The 24,841-nt window shown below is 50.3% G+C and overlaps 1 protein-coding gene across 1 annotated transcript; it reads left to right on the forward strand.

Moving 5' to 3' along the window:
• Positions 1-8,188: 8,188 nt before the first annotated feature.
• DND1 (DND microRNA-mediated repression inhibitor 1) lies at positions 8,189-17,827 on the forward strand. Its single transcript, XM_032801745.2, has 4 exons — positions 8,189-8,361; positions 14,445-14,906; positions 15,501-15,920; positions 16,663-17,827. Exons 1-4 carry the CDS (start codon positions 8,244-8,246, stop codon positions 16,677-16,679), a joined length of 1,017 nt encoding a protein of 338 aa, XP_032657636.1. The 5' UTR covers positions 8,189-8,243; the 3' UTR covers positions 16,680-17,827.
• The last annotated feature ends 7,014 nt before the right edge of the window (positions 17,828-24,841 follow it).

The following is a 24,841-nucleotide window of genomic DNA, read 5'->3' on the forward strand; positions in this document are numbered from 1 at the left end:
ATCCAGGGACCTTTTAAAAAGCGCACTGGGGATGGTATTTTGCAGTGTGCAGTGAAAAGCCTTATCCAGAAACTCCCATTGGAAACATTAAAGAAAAAGAACAGTGAAGACCTGAGTTTGGTGGTGTGCAGAAGCAGGAGGTAGCCAAGATGTCCCTGCCATCTCTAGTCTTATCTAATTCCTTAAGTATTGTACAAGTACTTTAACTTTGTGCCAGTCACTCCTAATCCCATGTAAAACTAGCCATCATAATCAACTAAAATCCCTGTGAAGGGCAGCAGGTTGCTCCTAATCCCCCCTTTAATGTATAAAATTCCATAGACTCCTCCCATTGTGGTTTAAATGCATTAGGCTTGATTACATCACCTCCATTGTTTTCTCTTCACCAGTCTGTAAAATAATCCCTACTTAAATTTGGTTTACATGGGACCCTTTAAATTTGTGCCCCCTAGTTCTGGTTTACCCAGTGACCTCAGACACATTCAGTTTAATTGGAGGATAACCCTTAGCTCGCTGATGTATTACAGTCAGCTCCCTCTTAACTGCCTTTTCTCAGAACTAAATAATCTCAGTTTTATCTGTCTCATTATTTTAGATCAGGGGTCAGCAATCTTTCAGAAGTGCTGTGCCGAGTCTTCATTTATTCACTCTAAGGTTTCACGTGCCAGTAATACATTTTAACGCTTTTAGAAGGTCTCTTTCTATAAGTCTATAATATATAACTAAACTGTTGTTGTACGTAAAGTAAATAAGGTTTTTTAAATGTTTAAGAAGCTTCATTTAAAATTTAAATTAAAATGCAGAGCCCCTCGGACTGGTGGCCAGGACCTGGGCAGCGTGAGTGCCATTGAAAATCAGCTTGCGTGCAGCCTTTGGCATGTGTCCCATCATAGGTTGCCTACCCATTTTAGATGCTCTATGCTGCCCAAATTACTCCAAAAACTCTTTTTTCAGTGCTTTGTATCACTTGATAATCTTCTTGAGCTCTCACAATGAACTCCCCTGCAAAAACCTCAACATCTTTTTAGACACTTTTGCTTCGGCTGCTGCCTATTGGGCTAAGTTTAATAGTAAGTAGGGTTTATCAGCTCTTCTTCCTCTACTATTTTGGTGCCATAAGAACTATACTATAGTCCAGAGGTGGGCAAACTACAGCCCATGAACCATTTTAAGTTGGCCTGCAAGGTCCTGCTGGGGAGTGGGGTCTGGGGCTTGCCCCTCTCTGGTGCTCCAGCTGGGACGCAGGGTCAGGGGTCATACCATGCGGCTCCTGGAAGCCACGGCATGGCCCCGCTCCAGCTCATACACTCTCCAATGGCCCCCTCCTTTGCTCCAATTGGAGCTGCAGGGGATGCCTGCGGATGGGGCAGTGTGCAGAGCTGCCTGGCTGCACCTCCATGTAGGAGACAGAGGAGGGACATGCCGCTGCTTCTGGGATCCGCTTGAAGTAAGTGCCACTTGGAGCCTGCACCCCTGAGCTTCTCCTCATGCTCTGACCCTCCCTGCCCTCCAAATTCCTCAGTCCCAGCCCGGAGCACCCTCTTGCACCCCAAACCTCTCATCTCCAGGCCCACCAAGCCTGCACCCCACTCCCTCAACCCAGAACCCCCTCCCACACCCTGAACTCATTTCTAGCCCCACCCTGGAGCCCACACCCACAACCAGAGCCCTCACCCTGTCCTGCACCCCAACCCCAATTTTGTGAGCATCACAGTCTGCCATACAATTTCTATGCCGCATCTGACAAAGTGGGTATTCACCCACAAAAGCTCATGCTCCAAAACGTCCGTTAGTCTATAAGGTGCCACAGGACTCTTTGCTGCTATGTCTAGATGTGGCCCTCAGGCCAAAAAGTTAGTCCACCCCTGCTATAGCCTGTCTAAACGTTAGACATTTCTACCCCCTGTACACCCCTTCAGGCTTGCAGAATGTGAAATTATTTACTTCTGAGACCATTCACCTAACCTTCGTCCCAAATATTCTCTCTCAAGATTATTCTATAAAACAGCTACAATATTAAGTCTTAACAACTCCCCTTCTTCTGTTTTAAACCCTAATGCTAATTACACGTTTTTGTCCAAGGCTGGAATTTTCAAATTTGTCCCAGTCCTGTCAAAATTTAATGGAAGTTGGATATACCTAATGATCTGGGCTTTTTGGAAATATTAAATATATTTTTGGAATAGTATCTAATATCTAATATTAGAAACATTTTTGGAAATATTAGAAAGCTGCATGCATTGAAATGTAACCTAAATCACTTTAAAACAAATGGTGAATTTTCAGCAGACTGTCATGATTCTATACTTAAAAGTAAAACTCAAAAGCCATATATTGCTTAAATTAATGAGAAAGCAGCTCCTATTTTTCTTTAAAGGTAAAAGTGGTTACGCTTAGCACATTTTTTTAAATGTAGGAACTGGCAACTGCTTTCCAATGACCAAGAATGAAAATTGCAGTTGCTACTTTCTCATGCATTTAAATGGGTGGTGAATTATTAAAGTCATACTGTCAGGAACACCTTCATTCTTATTAGAGTATCAGTATATGGGAGTTTTCACTGAGATAACTGGTGGTGTTTAGGACTAAGGTTCCTAAACAAATAGAACAGGATCCAACCCTAACACTTTTCTTTGTCACAAAACTTCCACTGACTTCAAAGGGCACCTCTGATTTAATACCTAATTTCAAGGTGCTACAACTGATCACTGCAGTTTTCCTTTAAAGCTTCTTCTGAACAAACCAAAGCTGTGCTGGGTTGTGTTGTGTTGGATAGGGCTGGAAGAGGCTATATTAATTTTGGGAGAAAAGTAATGAAGAAATGTATTTCTCCATGAGCCACTTTCCCTGACAAATCAGAACGGGGTGGGTTTGACTGGCTCTGGTAAATGCTTTATTTTCTGGAGAAGCTGGTTGTGAATACCTAGCTGTAAGGGTCTGCAAAAAACACTTTACTAGTTGTGTTCACATAGAGCAGCTCACAAACCGCACCAAAACATCTTGCTTTTCTCTGACCCTGCTAGCAAATGCACGGACATTTCATTGTCGCTAAGACAGCGCTGGTTCTTGAGCAGTCTCCATTCCTCTTCGGTTCCCTTATGTTATTCTGCATCTTAACAGCATCAAGCCCTCAAGGTTTGGCAGTAGCTGGGCCTGTGGCTGCCAGGGCAGTGGGCTAGTAGTTGGGGGTTTCTGCAGCCATTATTTCTCGTGGTCTTTCTCATTAGTGTGAGTGTCGGCACAGTAAGGGACCTAATGGGGAAGGGGGGGGGGGTTCTCTGCATAACCCTCCTTCAGTGCTCTGGAATAGGAAGAAGAGGCAGGTACTATCCGCCTAGCTGCTGCACATGGGGGGATCCGCTGGGGCTCCCGCCCCTTCTACGGGGAGATTGCCGGCGTAGCCCCTGCCGGCAGACCTGGCGCAAGAGCTGCTGGGAGCAGCGACCCCCTCCGCAGGCCCCTTTGGGCTGTAACTTCGTAGCGATGCCCCGAGCAGCAACTTCAACTCAGCCGCTTCGCCCTGGGTGCCGGAGCGAGGCCAGCTCCACCCTGCAGCTAGAGGGCGGGGTGCGCCCAGCCAGCGCCCAATGAGCGAGCCCCGAGCGGGGCCACTGGAAGCTTCCAGGCCTGGGGCGGGTATAAAGGGGCGGCCGGCGCAGCTGCCCCACTGAAGGGTTTGGCTGGTGAAGCATGGAGGGGGCGCTGGAGGCGCAGGTGAGCACCCCGGGGCTTTGCCCCGGCTTTCCCCTGCAGGGGCCCGCCTGGGCGCATGGCGACGGGAGCGAGGGCACCTGGGCTCTGGTGCCGAACACGTGGTCCTGGGAGCCCTGGGTAGCTCCGGCCGCCTCCTGCTTCCCACCCGAGGGCACGAGAAACCTGCAGCGTCCTCAGGCAGCGCAGCCCCTTTGGCTGTTGCGGCGCCTTGTGCCGGCACAGGGCTCCTGGAGCGGGGCTCAGCAGTTCCCTGCCCCAGGGGTCTGTCCTGTCCCGTCCCGTCTGCTGGCCGCGGAGCGAACTTTGCTGTGAGCGGCTCCTCCGGCAGGGCGAGGCTTCCCGGCTCCTTCTGGAGCTGGGGGCGCCGGCTAGGAGGGCTGTGCGGGGTTGTTGTCATCGTGCTTTGGGGTGGTCGCTCGAGGGCTCCCCGGCGCTGCCCCGCTTGGAAGCGACAGAATCGGCATCGGCTTTGCGAACTGGCCCTGGATGGCGAGTGCCAGGTTCAGGGGCCCGGCGGAGCCTTGCGGCCGGTTCCGGCCCGTTTTGCTGCGGGTCTTGCCAAGGGGCCGAACTCCCTCCCTGGAGACTCCCCTAAGCAGGCGCTTTGCAGAGAGGAGAACGCACCAGGGTCCGGGAGCGTTAATGAACTTGGATCCCCTCTGCGACCTTTTCTTCCCACGGCACCCATGGGTCCTAAGAGGCTGGGGTGGCGTCCTTGTCAGCATGGAGGAGCCCGGAGGTTTGTGTGAGCCCCGAGGTGGGAGACCAGCGAGGAGGTGTCAGACGATGCCCGTCCCCTGAGGAGGAGCAGGGGAGTGGGTGGAACGCCAGGAAGAGGTGGGGTGGGGTCTGGAAATCGGTGCCTGTGCTACTGATCCCTCAAAGGCTTGGAGCCTCCAAACAATCAGGGCTGGTGCAACCACTAGTGAACTAGGTAGTGGCCTAAGGCAGCAAGTGGTTAGGGGCGCCCAGGGCTGTCCTTAGGCATAGGCAACTGGGTAGGGCACCTGAAAACTTGGAGCATGACTGGGTCTTAGTGGCCACCCTACTGGTGTTCCTGTTCCTATTCTGACCCTTCCTGCAGGCTCTGAGGCTTCCTGGGAAGGGGATCTAGTAGTTAAAAGAGGAGAAGGTCTCCAGCCTGCCAGAGCTATTAGCACAACACTCAGACTGTTAAAGAGCCATTCAAGGGGTGATGAAGACATTTAGCAGGTATTTGCCAACCCCTGGGTATCTACTGTCCGTTTCTTAAAAGTACTGACAAACAGTTGTGCACAACTGTAATATTTACTCAGAACATATCAGTCTACAGGACCTTAGTAAATTAGTGAGTTGGTGAAGATTGTAAAATCGCATCTCTAAAAAAAGATCCTTGCATAGAGTTTTAGATGCACAAGTATCTTTAGCCTTAACTGCTGGGATCTTCAGACATATGTTTTTTTTTTTAAATAAAGTCTTCAAAAGACCACCCTTAAGTAAAATACACATTTTAATTACTGTAGTAAAAAAAAACTTACGTCCAAAGTCTTCCTGTCCTTTCTGTCTATCCATTTCTCTTTTCACCCCTTCCCCCTATTCCCCCCACCTCACCCCCACTGAAGGAAGCAACAGCCCTTTGCTTCTAGATAGCTGGACAAAGAGTTTCCCTTTCTTTACTTCCGACTGTTGGATGAACTCATTTTAAGCAAAATCAATACCTTAGTAAGATATAAAATCCTTTGTTATGCCTACCTGTTTGGGAACATATTTTTTTAAAGTTGGTAAAATGTCATAAACGTGTATTGTTATGGAGATCACACAGTAAATTAGTGTTCCCTTTTTCTAAAAGCAATGACCATTGTTATGAACACACTAAACCTCGTGACTGATCAATTTAAAATAATGTCTGTTTCAGTGAGTTAAATATGCAGTAATCTGGAATGAGTGCATTAAAGAGTACATTTAAAATATAAAATCAGTTTATCTACTGATTAAGAAAATGTAAAACAAAGAAGAGCTGCATCATGTATTCCATAATACTGAATGTTGTATTTAGCAAGACAGCTGACTCACCCTTACTACAAAGTTTTTGCAAATAAATGTCTGACAAACCTCAGGGCATATCAAAAAAAACCTGTGATTGACTTTTTTATTCCCAAGTTTAACGCTTTTAATTAGGTACCTTCTGCATGTCCCACAGGGGTCTCTGTGGGGAACTATGACTCTCTGCCACCGTGGGCTGGGTGTCGTCTTGTTTTTGCCTTGTCCCTCCGCCCCTGCCAGGCTACTGTCAGGCATATGGGCACCAGTTTAATAATACTGCTTAGGGCCCCATAAATCCTAAGGATGGCCATGGGGGCACCAAAAAGCGGTGCCCTGGCCCGGCAGGAAGAAGCTGCCTTCCAGAGGCACTGGAGAGCCAGAGGATCCTGCTTGCAGCAGCAGGAAGCCCCAGCCATGAAAGAGCTGGCGCAGGGGGGCAGAAGCCCTGCAAAGGCAGCAGCACTGCTAGCGGGGAGCAGCTGCACCTCCTGCCCAGGCTGTGGCCTGGTGCCTCCCTGGGGGACTCCTGTAGGCTGCTGCGGATGCTGCCGGGCGCAGGGCCCTGAGCAGGAGGGGCGGCGGTGGCTCACACTCCCGGGAGCCGCAGATCCCGAGCATGGGGGCTTCTGCCCGCATTCATGTGCTGCAGTGGCCCAAGTCCGGCAAAGCCAGTGAGTGGACTTGGGATGGGGGCCGGTGGGGTGGGAAGGACTCGCAGGGGGGCTGTGCACTCACCAGGGGAGTTCAGGGAGGGGGAGAACCTGGTCTGGGGAGCAGCCCTTGAGCATGGCTCGCCCCTGGCATCTATAAAGGCTCATTGGGATTTGCCCCTCAATGAACCAATGTTACGGGGGGCAGAAGGGCGAAAGATGGAAGTTTTGTCTAGGGCGCAAAATATCCTTGCACCAGCCCTGCAAACAGTCAGGGATAAATAATTTAACTCTCCCCAGGATTTAGCTACAAATTTTGGTTTTCATTATTTGTAAATGTCAGTCTGTTTAGGCTGCCCTGGCACTATCTGTTGTGTGTTAATAGTTCTGGCTGACACCCCCACTGCCTGTTCTGGCTGACACCCATTTCCAGAACTGCTCAGCTACCACTCTGTTAAGCTGGCTGTTGCAGCCAGACCATGTTTCTCCTCAAGAGATGCAAGTTGCTTAGCTTTAGTGGCAGGGTGTTGCATTCCCAGATTAGTGGCGAAAACCCATCTTCATAAGACATTCTTTTAGAGCCCAATAATGACAACCCAAACTGGGGAGGAAGCCCGTCTTTTAAGTCACTGGGGTGACTTAAAATCTTAACATGCATTATGGCCATCTCTGCCTTTTCATGTTGTGTTGAGCCCCTGTGAGTGCCCTGGCATGTTGGAGGGAGCATTGTTGCTGGTTTAGAGAACTAGGGAGTTTAGGGCCAATCACTTTCTTGCTCTCTAATCTTTACCTTCTGGAAGGATTTTTTTCCTGCTTTAGTAAAACAGTACAACTAAATTACGTACTAGCTGTAGAAACTACTGTTGTGTCTTGAGGGCAGTCTCTAAAATGCTTGCCTACAGTGGAAAGCTGCACTGTGTTAATGTAAAGGGTGACTGCTAACCCAGTCTAGTTAAACTAGTGCAGACCCCTGTGTGGATGCACTTATTTCAATGCAAGTTAAACTGACTTCTGATTACCTTAAGCTAAATCAAAACATGCTTGTTTTGAAACCAGAATAAGAGCCTCTGCACAGGGGTTTGCACCACTTTAATTAAAGTGGTTTAAAAAAAAAAACTGAGTGAAACTGATCCAATGGTCCCATGTAGGAAAGGTTTTAAGAACTCCTTGTTTCCTGGTATCTCCATACCCAGGAAAGATGCTGATGTCTCTTTGGGTGGGGTATGGGAGCTGCCACTTTACCAATACTTCTCCAGTCTGTTCTCTACAGCTGAGTTGCAACTTAAGTCTTATAAAATGCAGCTTCTAATTGGCATGAGTCTCACAGTAGTATGGTAATCTCTCTGGCATCATGTTCCAGATGTATGTCCTGTCTTAGCATCAGTCTGAGTTGGTGGCAGTCTGAGTGCTTGCTGCACCTTTTTATGTATTACTCTTTAGTTTTTCTCTAATACTGAGGTTTTTCTCTTGAAAACCTTCTGCAGCCTGGGAGCTTCATAGGTCCTCATCACCATGGACTGGGTGGGAGTGAGTTGATGAGGCTCGCTGCAAAACAGGATCTACCATGGCTCCATTTAACCAGACCAAGTAGGTGAACCTTGACTGAGTAGAGCCACTGGAGGTCTCTGTGATGTAAGGAGTCTTGTCACATGTTCTCTGACCCTGGAGAATAAGAAAGTGCAGTCTAAAGTTTTACATACCAGTTGGTGGTGGTTTTTTGGAGAAGAGTTGTAAATGAGTGTCTGTCTACTGGTGGGATAGGGTCACTGCTAATGCACTTCCTTTGAAGGCCTCATCTGTGAAGTCAGAAATAACCACTGGGACTTTGGATAAAGTGTCTGTCTGGTTCCTTGACAGATGTGGAGTGATGCCATCAATCAGAACAATAAAACAGCCCTGTTGGCCTGGGTGAAGGAGACTGGCATTGAACTGGTGCAGGTCAATGGTCAGAGGAAGTATGGAGGCCCTCCCCCAGGTATGTAGACAGCTTTTTCAGTTGCTTTAGGCATGGAAATACAGTCACTCTACTGGTTCCAAACTGCTGAATCCGTTTACAACTCTGTAGTGGGTAGCAATGAATGGAAAACCTAGATAAGGTTCCTGATGAGGAACTGTGTGATTTACATAAGAACGGCCGTACTGGGTCAGACCAAAGGTCCATAGCCCAGTATCCTGTCTACGACAGTGACCAATGCCAGGTGCCCCAGAGGGAGTGAACCTAACAGGTAATGATCAAGTGATCTCTCTCTTGCCATCCATCTCCACTCTCTGACAAACAGAGGCTAGGGGACACCATTCCTTACCCAGCCTGGCTTATAGCCATTAATGGACTTCACCTCCATGAATTTATCCATTTCTCTTTTAAATGCTGTTGTGTTCTTGGTGATCTGTGTGAAGTGAGCAAGGAGTTCACATGTGACTGTGCGCTGTGTGAGAAGAGACTTCCTCTTATTGCTTAATGCTGCCCATTAATTTCATTTGGTGACCCTAGTTCTTACATTATGAGAACAGTAAACAACTTTTCCTTATTCACTTTTCCACCACCACTCTCATTTTATACCTCTGTCATACCTCCTTAGTCTCCCCTTCAAGTTGAAAAGCCCTAGCTCTCTTAATCTCTCCTCATATGGGGGACTGTTCAAACCTTAATCATTTTAGTTGCCCTTTTCTGAACCTTTTCTAGTGCCAGTATATCTTTTTTTGAGGTGAGGAGACCACATCTGTATGCAGTATTCAAGATGTGGATGTACCATGGATTTATATAAGGGCAATAAGATATTCTCAGTCTTATTCTCTATCCCTTTTTTAACAATTCCTAACCTCTTGTTTGCTTTTTTGACTGCCGCTGCACACTGCGTGGACATCTTCAGAGAACTATCCACGATCTTTTTCCTGATTAGTTGTAACTAAATTAGCCCCCATCATACTGTATGTATAGTTGGGGTTATTTTTTCCCAATGTGCATTACTTTACATTTATCCACAGGCCTCTGTGGGGGGCCTGCCCCCAAGGTCTTTGGGGGCAGGGGGGAAACTGCCCCCCCATCACGAACCGGCATAGTGGGTTAGGGCTAGATCATTCCACTTCCTGTCACCTGGTGATTGCAGGATGGGCCTGATTCCGTACTCACAGGGTGGCGGGAAGTGGAGTGACCTGGTCTCAGCCTGCTCTGCTCAGCTCCCTGGGCTCCCAGACTTGGTGGGCAGGGAGGGACTATCCTCCAGCACTCACCAGTGGCATGGCTGGGAGCAGGCTGGGGTTGGGGGCATGCCTTGCAGGGCATGTCTGACCCCTGCTGCAGGCCCCTGTCATGTAGCTCAGGGGAAGGGATGGTGTGGGATTTGGGCAAGGGGTGGAGTGAGGGCAGGGCTGGGGTGGAGCAAGGTGGGAAGCGGTGGGGGTGGGGCTGTGGGGAAGGGGTGGAGTGGGGCAGCTTTCCTAGCCAGGGGATTGGGCTGGCTGCTGGAGCAGCATACGGCTGCGTAGGGCACCAGGAAATTTGGGGCACCAAATTGCCCCAAATTTCCTGGTGCCCTACACAGCTATGTAGTTTTCGTATGAGTAAGGATGACCCTGGCGCCGAGCTGCGCACTCTGCTTGTCCTGCCAGTGGGACAAGGGTTCTGTCCTGCTGCTGTGCCTCTCCTTGGCATGTTTCTGGCTCAATTGGCCCCTCTCACTGGCAGCTGGGCCCTGGCAGGGAGCAGAGGGGGCAGGATGGAGCCATTTTGCACACCAGGTGAAGGTGGCCACTCTGAGGCATAGCTGCTGCCTTGGAAAGCCCAGCTGGGGGAGGCAGCAGTGGCCCAAACCTGGATGCTGGGGATGGGGGGGCAAGTAATAGGAGAGGTGTGCTGCCCCTTCCCCCCACCCCCCCAGCATATTTCCAAATTGGCCTTTGTCCCTAGCAACTGGGCCAGGGTGGGAGCGGAGGAGGTGGGCTGCTGCCGCTTCCCCAGCTACCTTGAGCAGCCACCCTCAGCCAATGGGAGAAGCAACTCCATCTCAGCCTCTCTGTTCCCAGCCTGGGTCCAGCTGCTGGGGACAGAGGCTGAGTGAGCATGAAATATGCCCAGGAGTGGGGGTGGAGAGAGGTGCAATGGGAGAAGGACAGTGTCCCCCAACTGCAGGTAACTGTCATGTAGGGAGTGTGGTGACCCTGGATGGGGGGGGGGGGGGTTTGCTAGGGAAGATATTAGGTGCTTCCTCTGCTCACCCTGAGTTTGGGGCACTGCCTGCAACCCCCTCCTCCTGCTGAGGTGTCCATAAGGGTACAGGAGCTCTTGGAAGACACTGTGGTGCTGTGAGTTTCCAAAGGCGATGAGCCCAGCTCAGAGGCACATGCTCGCCATACCTGTGGCTCCAGCCCTCCAGGAGCTGTGGGATTGGCTGCTCTGGCTCAGGGACATGGGGCTGCAAGGTTCCTCCCAGAGGTGACACATGGGATGCTTATGTCAACCCCCAACCCACCCCCTCCCTCCCCTAATATCAGCAGGTACAAGTCATGTCTGGCTTCAGATAAAACCAGATTGACCATTGGCCTCTCTGGCTTCTGACATGCCTGACTCAGTTCCTTTGCTTTCATGTGGCACTGCTGCTGATCCCTGTCATTCTCCTTGTCCTGTGCTACCTGCTCATAAGTGTCCATGTTTCTACAGCTGGATTGAAGCTATGCCTGCACAGCCTTTTCTCCCCACAAGCACAGGAGTTCCGATATCTCCTGTCCACTCCAGGCTCGAGCGTGGCTGGAGTCTATGACCAGCCGGTCAGCTGCACACAGCAATGGAGATCTTCTGGGTGTGCTTGCCAATCTGGACAGTCAGGAAAAGGCACTTCAAAAATTTGTGGGACTTCAAAGGTGGGAGTGGCTTCTAGTCTGAGTCCTGGGCAGTGGAGTTGACAGTTGAATGTGTCAGGCATTGTGGGACACCTGCTGGAGGACTGTTAGGGTCTACATAGGTAATGCAGGGTCTACACTCGCGCTGTCAACCTCTGTATGTCAACCATGGCTCAGTGCTGCTCAGGAAGCTGATATTACTGTGTTGGTGTAATGGAGACCTTGTATTGGTGGGAGACCAGTTTACACATAGACATGCACAACTAGGTTGATGCACGGCAGCTTATGTTGACCGAACTCTGTAATGTAGACAAGGCCTGGGTGTGCTCCACCTCTGTCTCTGAAGGGATGGGGGAATGGCAGGAGCTGAAAGTTGTCAAACACAGAACAAAGAAGAGGTGTTGGTGGGATGTATAAACTAGGAAAGGAGCACAAATGTACAGGCAATATGTTGGCAGGAGGGTGTGGATCAGCCAAGGACAGAGAAGGTAAGCTGGCCTGGAAGTCTCCATGCAGGAGAAGCAGTCCAGTGTGTAGAAGTCTGAGGCCAGGGACCCTGCTTAGCTGCTTGAACAGAGTTGGTCTGCCAAGGGCGGGGTGAGCTAGTGAGGGGTGTTGCAGCTAAGAGGCTTTCTAAATGATCTGTAATCTGAGGCATGGTATACTCTACAGTTAGGTTGACATTGGGCAGCTTACATCGACCTAATTGTGTCAGTATCTACACTGCAGCCTTGTCCCGCCGATGGGGGAGGCAAGAAATGGGGAGCCAATTGGGGTAGGGGGGACCTCAGGCTCCTTCAGGGAGCTGTCAGCAAAATTGAGACTAGGGTCTCAGCTGCCCACACTGTCCCTTTTAGGTCGGTGGAAGAGGTTCTGGTGAGGATGTGCACCACCAACCCAAGGAGAGTAGTGTAGACATGCACCACCACAGTAATTACTATAGTGGTTGTAAGTTGACCTAATAGAGGTTGGCTTAGGTCTTAGGGTATGTCTACACTATACATTTGAATAATTTTCTCTTAAAGATCAAGGATGTGTTAGACTTCTGTGCAAAGTCTGTATGTGTTAAGCATTCACACCTACCACTTGAGCCCTCAGGGGTACCGAAAAGGCTCATGCTTGGGGGCCCTTCCAAATTCACAAGCATGAAGTATACATCACAGACCACGAAATCTGGTCTCCCCTGTGAAATCTGTCCATTGTGGGGATGGGAGGGGTCATGATATTGCCACCCTTACTTCTGTGCTGCCTTCAGAGCTGGGCAGGCAAACCAGTGGGCACCCAGCGTGGAAGGAAGTGCCACAGCCAGCAGCAGCGCAGAAGTGAGGTTGCCACGGTATGAAGGAGTTGTCACTTTTTGAGGGGGCAGGGCTGGTCTTACAGGTGGGTTATATGGGCAATCACCCAGAGTGCTGTGGTTGAGGGGGCATTGTCACCCTGTCCACACACACACAGCCAACCCACTGCCCCTTAACCTCTGAACCCTGGCCCACAGCTGGGGAAAGGGAGGGATGGGGGGCCTCAGCTGGGGCTTCTACCATGCACCAGACTCCAGCTGCTAGTCCAGGCTGGTCTGGGGAGGGACAGATGGGACTTCTTTGTCCCCTGCATGGGCCACTCATGGGGCTGGGAGAGATCAACCTCTGGGACCCTGTTCCAGCTGCAGGAAGCTCAGCAGCAGCCAGCTAGGAACCCAGCTCTTCTATGCTGCTGGCACTATCACTGACTTCAGAGCTGAGCTCCCAGCCAGCAGCTGTTGCTCTCCAGCAGCAGCACAGAAGTAAGAGTGGCAATACTGAAACCCCCTACAATAGCCTTGCTATCCCCCCATGATCCCATTTTGGGTCAGAACTCCCATGCTTACGACACCATGATGTTTCAGATTTAAATATCTGAACCCATGCAATTCAAATTGGTGGGTTGTTTGTTTTTTTTGAAATCCCATGACCATGAAATTTACCAACATGGACCATGAAAGCATGAGTAGGGCCCTACCAAATTCAAGTAGAGTTCTGGAGGAGGATATATTTTTAAGATGTGGGGGGGCAGGGGAGGAGTGGATCTGAAGGGTTAGCACTGAGCCCAAGGTTCTCGGGGCGGGAGGGGTTCTAGACACAGGGTCTGTGCCTTGAGAACATGACATGGGACCTCCCAAGACTGGAACAGTTGGGGGGGGGGGGGTCTGTTCAGGCTCGAAAGACTAAAACACCTGGGCACCCAACCCAGCAGCTGGGTTCCCTTGTAGCGGCCTGGTGGGTGGCCGAGAGGGAGGATGTGCTGTGAAGGGAACAGGGTGGATTGCTTTAAATCAAGGCCTTTGAAGATCACTGATCTTCAAATCGCCAAGTGAAAGCCTCTGTTAAATACTGATTTTAATTAACTTTTCCATTTCTGCTTCAGTTTTTTTCTAAAGAAGAGTGCTGTCTTATTGGTTAGTGCACCCATTAAAACATGTTGCTTTACGACTAAGTAGAGTCTTGACACTAGATTTGATGCATCTTTTTTGCTACATGTATTTAAGCAACTTTAGAGCTTTATATTTTCAGAGTCTTAATTGTATGTTGTTTTCTTTAGTATGTTAGAAAATGGTGACTGATACATGGTTTACTTACTAGATAATTAACTTTTTGCTCATGATTTGTCAGGCTCCGTTAGGATGGTAACTGGAACTTAATTAAACACAAGAGCATTTTTTTTAAATAAAACATTTAATACAGTACATGACCTGTTGTGCCATATTTATAAAGCAAAATAGATTTGAGGGAAGACCTCTTTCTTCCTACAGAAAAGCAGCCTTTAATGCCAAGTTTTTGATAGCTCCTGGATTTAACTTTTTTTATTTAAATATCTTAAGCAATTATTTAATCAGATTTCATTTTAAACAGCTTTACTTATAAAAGTAAAACTTATAATTTAAAAAACAAAATAAAAAAAACTTACATTTTTATTGCCCCTGAGAGGGTTCCCCGTCCTCTTCCACTGAGCAGGACAGCCTTTCTTTTTACCCTTTTGGATCTGCTCCAGCCCATCCAGTGTGCAGAGCTGGTGTCCAAGGCTCATTGCCTACCCAGGATCCTTCTGCAGATAAGAGGTAAGCTGAGGCCTGGTTCACTTTGCCCCCCTGTGGCACAGCCTCTTGTTGCACTGAGTTTCAGGGAAGCGCAGTTGTTGCAGACTGGGTGTCTCTCACAATCTTACTGCTTGGCTTTTGTGTATCTGCAGGCTGGATCGGGGAGCCCCCTCCATCTGGCTCAGAGGTTTTCATTGGAAAACTCCCTCAGGACATCTATGAAAACAAACTAATTCCTCTCTTCCAAAGTGTGGGCAAGCTGTACGAGTTCCGCCTCATGATGACCTTCAGCGGTCTCAACCGTGGCTTTGCCTATGCCAAGTACAGCAATCGGCGCAGTGTGCAAATCGCTATTGCTGCTCTGAACAACTTTGAGGTGCAGAAGGGCTGCCCCATCATGGTTTGTAGGAGCACTGAGAAGTGTGAGCTGTGTGTGGATGGCCTGGCATCCTCAGTGGAGCAGGGCCAGCTGTGGACACTGTTGCAGGAGGTGACCATGGGGGTCCTGAACATTTCCCTGTATCCCAGCCCCTCCCGGAAGGGGGGACAGCTTGCAGTTCTGAAATACAACTCCCACCGAGCCGCAGCCATGGCCAAGAAAACTCTAGTGGAAGGTAATCAACCTCTGTGAGGAGGAGCGGGCCAGGGCAAGGAGAGTCAGAATGGAAGGGGTGTTGCAGATCCCGCAAGTGGCAGTGGCTTCTCTGAGCACTAGTCTGGGAGTAGTGGGTGCATGTATCTTTTGGTCTACTGAAGTCTCTCTTGTCCTGACAGGCTGGTATCCCCTTAAAATGACAACACTGGTTGCCATCTTGTCCCTTTCCATGTCCATTTGGATGTTGCTTTTGTTTGTGATTGCCCCAGCTATCCTGGGGTATAAATCACCAGGGCAGAAAGGAGAGCTTGAAAATGACAGCAGAGCTGTGGCTCGTCCCTCAGGCTAGATGGGTTTGGTAGTGGGGTTTTCTCTAGTTTAGGCCTATATCTGGTAACCCATAGCCATTGTCAGGGTAAACCCAACCCAGAACTGCAGAGAATTATCAGTAGTATCTCACTGTGTTATGTCCAGTACCTTTGTGTGTGGAGGAATCTGTGTGCATTCTTACTCCCTCTTGCTTTCTTGCCTGGATCTTGCATTTGCCGTCCCCATTCTCAGCACCAGGAGCACCAATGCTCTGAAACTGAGACCCTCTTCCTCTTGTGCATAGGTAACTTGGGCCCATACGGAGAGGAAATTGAAGTGGATTGGCTGAAAGTAGACATGAAGCAGAAACTCCGTGACAGCTCAGAGAGAACCTTCCCAGAAAGCTTGCAGCTTGGTGGCTGCAAGAGTGGCAATCCAAGCCAGACGCCTCGTGGTGCTGTTACGTGTCCTTTGCCGCAGGCATTCTGCATGTTAGACTACCTGAACGCACTGTGCAAGAAGCAGCAGCTGGGAATCCCTGTGTTTCTGACTAAATGTGTCCAAGCAAATCCTGATGGCTGGCTGCGATTCTGGTATCAGGTGGTGATTCCAGGTTACCCATCCCCCTTCAGTGGGTTTATGTGGATCAAACCTGATAAGTCTGGCTTGAGTGGACATGACAAGGCCAAGAATGCCATAGCACTGCAGCTGCTCAAAACTTTGGGTGAGTCCTTGCATGGCTCTGCAGCGGTCTTGGGATCTGTTCCCCTCAGCCTCAACAGCTAGGGCATTAAAAACTCTGTTATGGGGATGCTGTTGGACCAAATTCAGCCTGGTGTCTTGACCCTTTTATGTAGGGCTAGGAAAGAACCATAGAAACATTTCCACATTCTTTCCAGTGGAACCCCAGGGGTTGATAGATGGTCCTCTTCTGCATGCCCAACCCTGCCATTGCAGCTTTGTCCTTATGTGAGAGACACTTCCGGTAGAGTTAGAGACCAGGCATGAACGGCCCAGACTCTGGCTGAGGGGGAAATTCTGAATGAAAGTGAAATAAGCCAGTGAGGAGGAAGATTAAAATTATTTCAAGGTTTAATTTAATCTTGGAAACCTCTCCTTGCTTGAGGCATTTCCTACCCTCCAGGTTAGGGGATGCTAATATCTCCTGTTGCCTTTGGGATTGCAAGGGTGAGGAAGGGAGCAGGAATCAAAGGAATGTGAAACACCTCCTGCTGGAGGGTAGGTGAAATGCTACCCAGTGGAGTGACTCTCTGGGTTATGGGCTTCCTGTGCTAGCACTCCAGTGGCTTGAGTGTATTGATGTGAGCTGAAGTTGGAGGAGGAGCTGTGAACTGCAGGAAAGGCTGGGTAAATGGTCTGTTTGGGAAGGGGAGGGGTGGGCTGTCTCTCTGACTGTTTAGCTCTGTATTGCATATGGCTCTAATTCTCTTTTCCTTCCCCAACAGGGTGCCCGGTGGTGTAGCCTGGATGTTTCCACAGAGCCATGCACTGCCCCCTGGGGCTTGGCGCATTGACTTTGCATTCCTGTCGCGGGCCCCTTGCAGGGAGGAGGGGTAGGGCTGATGTGCTGACATTTTGTAAGCTGGTTTTACAGGATGTGGACACTGAGCAGAGGCTGCTTCTAGTCCCTGTTTGGTTTTGTGTGTGTTTTTGTTCTGTGCTCTGACTGTGCCCAGGTGGGCTAACCCAGTGAGATGGGAGGAGGCAGGTGTCATGGGGACTCCCACTTACCATCATAGAAGGACAGGCTAAACTGGCCAGGCAATGAAGGACCCCATCTGCATAGGTTATAGAGGATGCATGCTGGGCAGCTGGGTGAATCTGACCAGGCTCGAAGATTTTTCTGTTCTGTTTGGGTTTTATTTGTGTTTTGAAATACACCTGCCAGCATGGTAGAGAGGGGGATGTTCAGTGCTCTTTGGAGAGGGCCTGGGGAACTTGCTGCTATTAGACTGGGCAATTAATGACTGTCCCTGGCTTGTGCAGCACAGAGCTAATTGGTAACAAGCCCTGCAGGTGCACTGAGCAAACCTCTGCTTCCCCCACCCCCATCTGGGGGAAGGGCTGCTTTGTTTAAGTTCCTGGGCCTAAATCTTGTTCTCCTGGCTTTTTGTTGTTTGACTCATTCTGTTAAAGGTTGTTTACTTTGTTTTAAAAGCTTGGTTGAGTTTCTTATTGTGGCCTTGGCCAGTGAGGTCAGACAACTGTCCTGTGAAGCAAGGAAGAGCATGGGACAAGTGCTGGATGGGAAATACCGCCTGCAGTGCTGCCTGTTCCACTGGCCTAGGTACTGTTTGGAAGAATCCAATGTTCTCTGTTGGAAGCATTCCTCCTGGGCTGAGTTGTGAGCAGAGGCCTTTCATGAATCCTGCTAGTGCCTAAGTAGGGGAGGGTCACAGCCAGCATGCTGATGGAAGCTGTTTTTAATGAGGAAATGGTGACCACCTCTCTGAGGCACCATGGTATTTATGAGCAAGGGACTGTAAAGAAATGGCATTTGGGGTCCTCTGGTCCCTAGTGGCATTGATAGTCCGTGCCGCTGTGTATGAATGGTCATTCAGACTCTGACTGAAGGGTTGGGAGGTTCTATTAAAGTAGCCTGAAAGGCAACTGCTGTGTCCTGTCTTCTCTGGGGTATGATGCCAACAGCCTTTTGGGCCCCCAATATGTGGAATGTATCCTGCCTCTGTCACCAGTGTTGGCTTGGGCTCAGGGAGGGGGTCCTTCTCCACTACTGGAATGCTGAGTCACCATCCTGCTAGGGCTGGTGGGCTGCCTTGTCAGCAGCTACACTCTTTCTTCCCCAAAGCCAGGCCAGTGAGGTGCTGTTCTAGAGTATCCTCTGGCTGCCTAGTCTCTGCCCCCAGCAGCATGAGCTCTGCTCTTCCCACTGCTTTATCTCCAGCACTGGCCTGTCCATTCACATGGTGTTTGAGCCTTGAAAAGCTCAACCTCATCTCTCCATTAGCTAATGCCTGGGGCAGGCAGGGTTAGGGAGGAGATGCTGGGGTGTAGGGAAGATTGCTGGCAGGGAGCAGCTCTCTTCAAGGCCAGCCACTGCTGAAGGTAAAGTGGAAGCGTAAATGCTTCAGGGAGCAGTGGCAGGTGCTCAGCCTCACTCCCGGTACTGAGTGTCTCCAGGGTCTGTCTGCTGGTGAGCTGCCCTGGCCTTCAAGAACTTGAAGGGGTGGCAGAAGCTCTGCTCCTGAGCTGGAGCTTGCAGGATTTTTGAGAGGGTTTTGCAGGTGACAGCAAAGGCTCAGCTAGGAGTGAAGCACCTGCCTCATGGTGGCTGATCACATCCTCTTGAAAAACCAACTGCCCCTTCCTTGGGAGTTCTGTCAGTTCAGGACAGCTGCACTCATCTTCCTCTCCTGTGCTCCACTGTGGGCACCTACTTACGTTCTCTGGCTTCCTGCCGTCGCCTCGTGGTGGTGGTGGTGATGACCAGTTTGTTCTCTCCCTCCTGGGAGTGGGTACGGGGGGAGGTTTCCATGCTGCAGTTCCCTGCCTGTACTGTGATATTCCCAGCAAGCCAGACTGCATTAACTGACCACTGTCTGTGCTTTGCTTCCTCTCCATTGCCTATACCCAGAGTAACTGCCTGCAGGTACACCAAGCTGTTTAAGTAAGTACATTTATTTTTAATGTGAAAACTTGAAAACACTTTAAAAACAAACCCTCCATCCATGCAAGGTACAGTGCTTCCTGGAGCTCACACCCACTCCACCTTAGGCCCAGGGCCGGCTTTAGGAAGTGCGGGGCCCAATTCGAACATTTTCGGTGGGGCCCTGACAGGGATGACTTTAAATAATACATGGCTTTTTTTTCTTTCCATAACTATATAAATAATATATATTATGTACATAGCATCATATGTGCTGTTGATTGCTTATTAATGACTGCCATTTCACATATGTGGGTCCCTGCCACTCCCTGGGGGTGTGCACATGTGTGAGTCCCAGCTGCTCCCTGCCCCCCTCATTGAAGCAGGTGTGCAGGGTTACTGCCCTGGGAACTGCAGGGCAGCAGTGGACATGGGGCTGGCTAGAGGCAGGGCAGGGGCTGACTAGACATAGGGTCTAGCTGCAGGCAGGGCAAGGGATGCAGGGCTGGCTGGAGACAGGGCAGGGGGTTGAGGCTGGGTGTGAGCAGGGCAGGTGAGGGCGGGGCTGTTGGGGGGTGGGGTGCTGGCTGGCTGCGGGCAGGGCCACAGGGGTGTGTGGCAGGGGGTGGCTGGAGACAGGGCAGGGGGTTTGGCAGGGGCTGGCTGTGGGCACGGGGTGCAGAGCTGGCTGCGGGCAGGGGGTGCAGCAGAGGCAGCTAGAGCCCTGGCCCTTTAAATAGCCCCCAAGCCTCCTGCTATTCCAGGGCTCTGGGGGTTATTTAAAGGGCCCGGGGCTCCCCTGCTTCTACCCCACCCCGGACCTTTTAAATAGCCGCCGGAGCCCTGGAGAGTACACAGGGGCAGCGGGGCTCCAGCAGCTATTTAAAGGATGAGGTGGCAGAGGCAGCTGGAGCCCTGGCCCTTAAATAGTCCCCCACTATCCCAGGACTTTGGGGGCTATTTAAAGGGCCCAGAGCTCCAGCTGGGAGAGTGGGGCTTGCCATGCTCCAGCCAGGGCTCCAGCTGGGAGAGCAAGGCTACGGGGCAGCTTACCGCGCTCCGGCCGGGGCTTTGGTCAGGGGAGCGGGGCCATGGAAGACACCGGAGCATACCTCAGCGGGCGTAAGCGCAAAAAAAATAAATAAATTTAAGATGCCTAAGGCACAGGGCCCGATTTCCCAGGAATCGACTGAATCGGCCTAAAGCCGGCCCTGTTTAGGCCCCTGCTAGCTGTACAAATTCAGCATCCACAGATACCCCTTTCCCTCTGTTACTAGTTCATAGCTGTCTGATTCAGAACTAGAGCCCAGACTGGGCTGATTGGCCTTTTTATTGAGGCAGCTCAGGCCCTTGAGCTCCAGCGTCTGCTACAGGTAACCAGCAGCAGCCTCAGGTTCTGTTTGGCAGGCTTGGTTTTGTGTAAGGGAATTTGCATTAACTCCTCCAAAGTATTTCCCAGGAAACCCACTTCACGTTTACGGTTCCAACCTGTTCATTCTCATCTGCCACCTTGTTCAATATAGTCCTTGAATCCCCCAGTCTCATGTCACATGTTCCCCTAGCGAGTACAGCCTAGCCCCGTAGTACAGCAGCTCCCCTAATTCAATAAGGTTTCCTAAGGATCTGCTGGTGATTGCCCTGTCATATTTCCCCTTTCTTATCAAGCTCTTCTGCTGTTATGAGACTAGGGGCTTTCCCTATCTCTTAGTGGTAGAGGGGTGGGCAAGGGATGGACACTGGCATCCTTTGGTGATAAAACATCCCAGCTGGGACACAATCTAGCTACTCCATACTGTTGAATGTGCTGTCTATGGTGTGGAAAGCCCTGTTGGAGGGCTTGGTGTAGGAGAGCCAGAGCAGCAGTACTCACTTCTTTGGACTCCCTCCCCTCATCTCTGCCCCAGCTCCTTAGTGCCTTCCCATGAGGGTGACCTTTCCTCTATCTTTCCTAGATGAGTGCTTTCTGGAATGGCTTGTAAACTCTCCATGCGAATGGGTCTTGCAGTTAAGGGACTGAGCTGTTTTTTGTGTGACTCGCTTCTGCATGGGTGGTGCTTTGTCTCTATCCCAACCTGTCAGGGTGATCACAGCTGTCCTCTGCATGAACTGGTGCAGGTAACTGTGTGGTGCCTTGGACTAGTTCTGTCAGAGCAACTCTTCAGTATGTCTCCATGTCTAAGTGCTGTTAGGGCTTGAGATGATGGGAACTGCTGGCTTGAATGAACCTGTTCTGGCTTTGTTTTCCACCCCACCATATGCTTAATATTCAATGTGTATTGGCACCCAAAATCACTGGTCACTTCTGGAATTCCAGGCCTAACTTGACACCTTTTTTTAAATGAGGCCTGACTTTGAACAGGCTGATACCAGGTAACCACACTGAGCTCTTGTACTGCCACCCACCTGTCTACTCCCTCCCTTTCCAGAAAGGAATAACAGAGAGCCATCCTAGACCTAGGAGGAGAGAAACAGCTGTGTCCAGGCCAGAAGCAGCTTGGGACAGTGTGCAAGGCCTGGTGTGTTAAAGATGAGCTGCAGCAGAGGACACACAGGCTTTGTACATCATGGAAAAGCCACCAAAACATCTCCTGTCCCCCTTCTCGCTCTTCACCCAATCAGGAAAGCTATAGCTAATGCAGGAGCAGTCAGCTATATAGTGGAAGGTTGGGCTTTTTTAATCCCTTATGTGAAGGGCTAGGTATGTTTTAATGAAGGTTAAGGGATGGCTGTTTAGTTTAAATAAGTGTTACCGGAAGGCAGTGTGGTATAGCTCCTAGGGCATGGAACTGGGATTTGGGAATGGCATTCAAGTCTTCCATCTACTGACTTGCTATGTGAGTGCATTACTTAATCTGTTTCTCCTCCCACCTTTTGTCCAGTTAGACTAGGGTGGGCAAACTTTTTGGCCTGAGGGCTACATCAGGGTTGCACAACTGTATAGAGGGCTGCCTGGGAAAGGCTGTGCCTCCCTAAACAGCCTGGCCCCTGCCCCTTCCATCCCCCTGACTGTGCTTATCGGGACCCCTGCCCCCTATTCAAAACCCCCGGCCCCTGACTGCTCTGAACCTAATCCCCATCCCCGGGACTCCCACCCCTATCCAACCACCTTCTGCTCCTTGTCCTCTGACCACCCCTAACTGCCCCCTGATCCCATCCTGACCCCTATCCGCATCCCCACCCCCTGACAATGCCACCCTCCCCCCAAACCTCTGCTGCCTCCTTTCTGACTGCCCCCCACGACCCCCACCACCCCCTTACAAGCCACAGGAGCTCACAGCTGCGACACCAGGCCAGAACCAGCTGCACTCTCGGGAGTGGTGGGCCAGAATGCGGCCCCATGGCAGGGAGTGAGGGGCCAGGCACTAGGCTCCCTGGCTGGCAGCTCAAGGGCTGGGCAGGATGATCCCGTGGGCTGTAGTTTTGCCCATGTCTGAGTTAGACTTTCACTTGGGCAGAGGGACTGTCTTTTGTATATGTTGGGTACAGCACCTAGCACCTGTTCTTGCTTGGGGCTGTGATGCAGTGGAAGCTTTTTCATATTTTGTGTGACTATTGTGTGTGCGTCAGTTTCCCCTGTGCAGGACATATTTAACGTGGGGGTGGGGGGGAAGGTAGTTTTACTCCTTGCAGAGAGTCAGGATAGGTAAGCTCTGTAGCGTAGCCAATGGTGTAGCTGTACCTATGCAGTGCTGCTAGCCCAGCCCCTCTGCTGTCAGGAGAGAACTCTCCCATCAACTTAATTACCTAGCCACCCCTGCTTGCGGGGGTAGGAGTAATTATGCTGGCAGGAGACACACTCCCCCTGCCATAGTAATGTCCATACTGGTGCTTAGGTTAGAGTAACTAACATCCCTCCAGGGGCTGCTTACTCACACACCCTTCAGTGACATAACTTACACTAACATAAACTGTAGTGGGTTTGTAGCTTCAGTGGTACAACCATGCTCAATACTGAGCTGCCTGGGGCCTCATGCCCAGGGAGAGTCCCAGAAGACAATGGCCGTTCCAGTTGTCCATACGCTTGGTACTTAGCAACAAAGGGCTGGGGATGGCCCACAGTCTACAAGAAGTCTGTGTGGTGTAACCAACAGGAGGACAAAGGACTGGGGAGGGCCAGGTGTGCTTCTTAAGGCTGGGCTGCTGGAGGCAGGAGAGAAGCTTCTGGACTGGGCCTAAAGAAGGGGGCAGAGGGCTCAGCACTAACCCACATGGCCTATTCTGTAACTTTCTGTTCACTGGTAACTAAGAGCATTCTATGCTGTGTTCCAGCTATCTAATAAACCCTTCTGCTGGCTAAGAGTCACTCCTGCAGCAGGGAGGGGGTGCATTGCTCCCTTTGTGGGTGCTCAGTCCAGGGGGCCTCACTGCAGGGAGCTCACGGCATGAAGCAGGGGAGTTGAAAGCTCTGAGGTTTGATCCTAGGAGACAGAGAAGCCGAGAGGCCTCCCCTAGTAAGAGTGTGACCTAAAGGGGGCTGCCATACTGAAGGGGCTCTTGAAAGAACACTGGGCCTGTGGAGCCATGACAGGAGCCTCTGACTTTTAATGTAATAAAAACATGCCAGAGTTTTAAAGTCTTGCTACACTCACGTCCCCTCTCAACCAGGTTTAATAGCATCTAGCAGTAGTTCTCAGCCTATCTGCAAGTGGTAGCATCTTTGTCACTAATTTATAAAAAACAAAGAGTTTGTTCCCAGTAACTGGTCTGTTGCTGCTGACTATTCCTTCTTTCCTTCGCTTTGTTACTCTTAAGAGTGGTTCTCAAACTTCCTGTGTGGGTGACTCTTTTCACACACCAAGCCTCTGTGTGACCCCCTTATAAATTTAAAAATGGGGGGTTAATTTAACAGGCGCTTGGGTCTGTCAGCCTCACACAGAACCAGGCTTTGGGCTCTTAGCCCCATGGACCTGATAGCTTGTGACCCCCTGGGGGATCATGACCCCCAGTTTGAGAACCTCTGCTCTAAGAGCTGCCTTTACATTAAGGGGCAGGTGACTCCCCTGCTCACAACATTTTAATTGATCACTGCTAAAATGTTAAAAGCCCCAGCTGCATGTGCTGCTGTTTCCATACATAGGATCCCAAGTGAGGTACAGCAGAAGGGCAAGTTCCTTGCTCCTGCTGCCTATGTGCTTAGAGTTTAGCTGTCAGTGATGTCAAGAGTGCGGAGTAATCCCAGGTGCTGCACAATGGGTAAAATGTACAAGCAAATTAGGTGCTTGTTCTGAAGAGTTCACAGGCCCAAGGGCCTGCAATAAAGAGAAATGGTGAATGAACAAACTCTCAAATGCTCCAAGTCATAAGAACATAAGAATGGCCACACTGGATCAGACCAAATGTCGATCTGGCCCAGTGTCCTATCTTCCAATAGTGGTCAGTACCAGGTGCTCCAGAGGGAATGAACAGACCAGGTAATCATCAGTGTCTTTTTGCATTGAATGCTAAAGGACTGGCTAACAGAAGATCAGTCAGTGAAGCAAGGCCACTGTGGTTGAGTCTGAAGTAGCGAGATGCTGAAAGCTGGATCTTTAAAGGTATTTAGGTGCCTCATGGGATTTTTCAAAAGTGCCTAAGCTGCTGTGCTGCCTAAATACCTTTGACAGCCTGACCCAAAATCCTCTCTCGTGGTTTCAAACTCTTGGTCCGATTAGCCAGCCAGGGGGCTCTTCTCAAATGCCAGTGTGCCTGACTCCTGCCAGGTGTTGGGGTGAGGCCTGGCTGTCTTTTGTGCTACAAGTGAGTGCACCGGCGGTAGGTTAAAAACTGGTACAGCTTTGCCTGGAATGACAGGGCTGCAAGGATACTGCAAGCTGGGGGGAGATGGCAGTTTAACTGCGATGGCTCAAAATAGCCACAGGGTGGAAGCTTACCATGGATCCATTGCATGCAGCAGAAAGGAGGAGAGGAAATACCAGGGAGTGCAGCTGGGTAAAAGCAAAGCAGTACAAGTTCCTGGAAGGAATAGGCCTGGCAAGTAAGCACAGCAACCTTTTAGGAGGATTATTTTTGACACAGCT

The sequence above is a fragment of the Chelonoidis abingdonii genome, chromosome 7 (genome assembly GCF_003597395.2).
Source record: "Chelonoidis abingdonii isolate Lonesome George chromosome 7, CheloAbing_2.0, whole genome shotgun sequence".
Taxonomy (NCBI): Eukaryota; Metazoa; Chordata; order Testudines; family Testudinidae; genus Chelonoidis; species Chelonoidis abingdonii.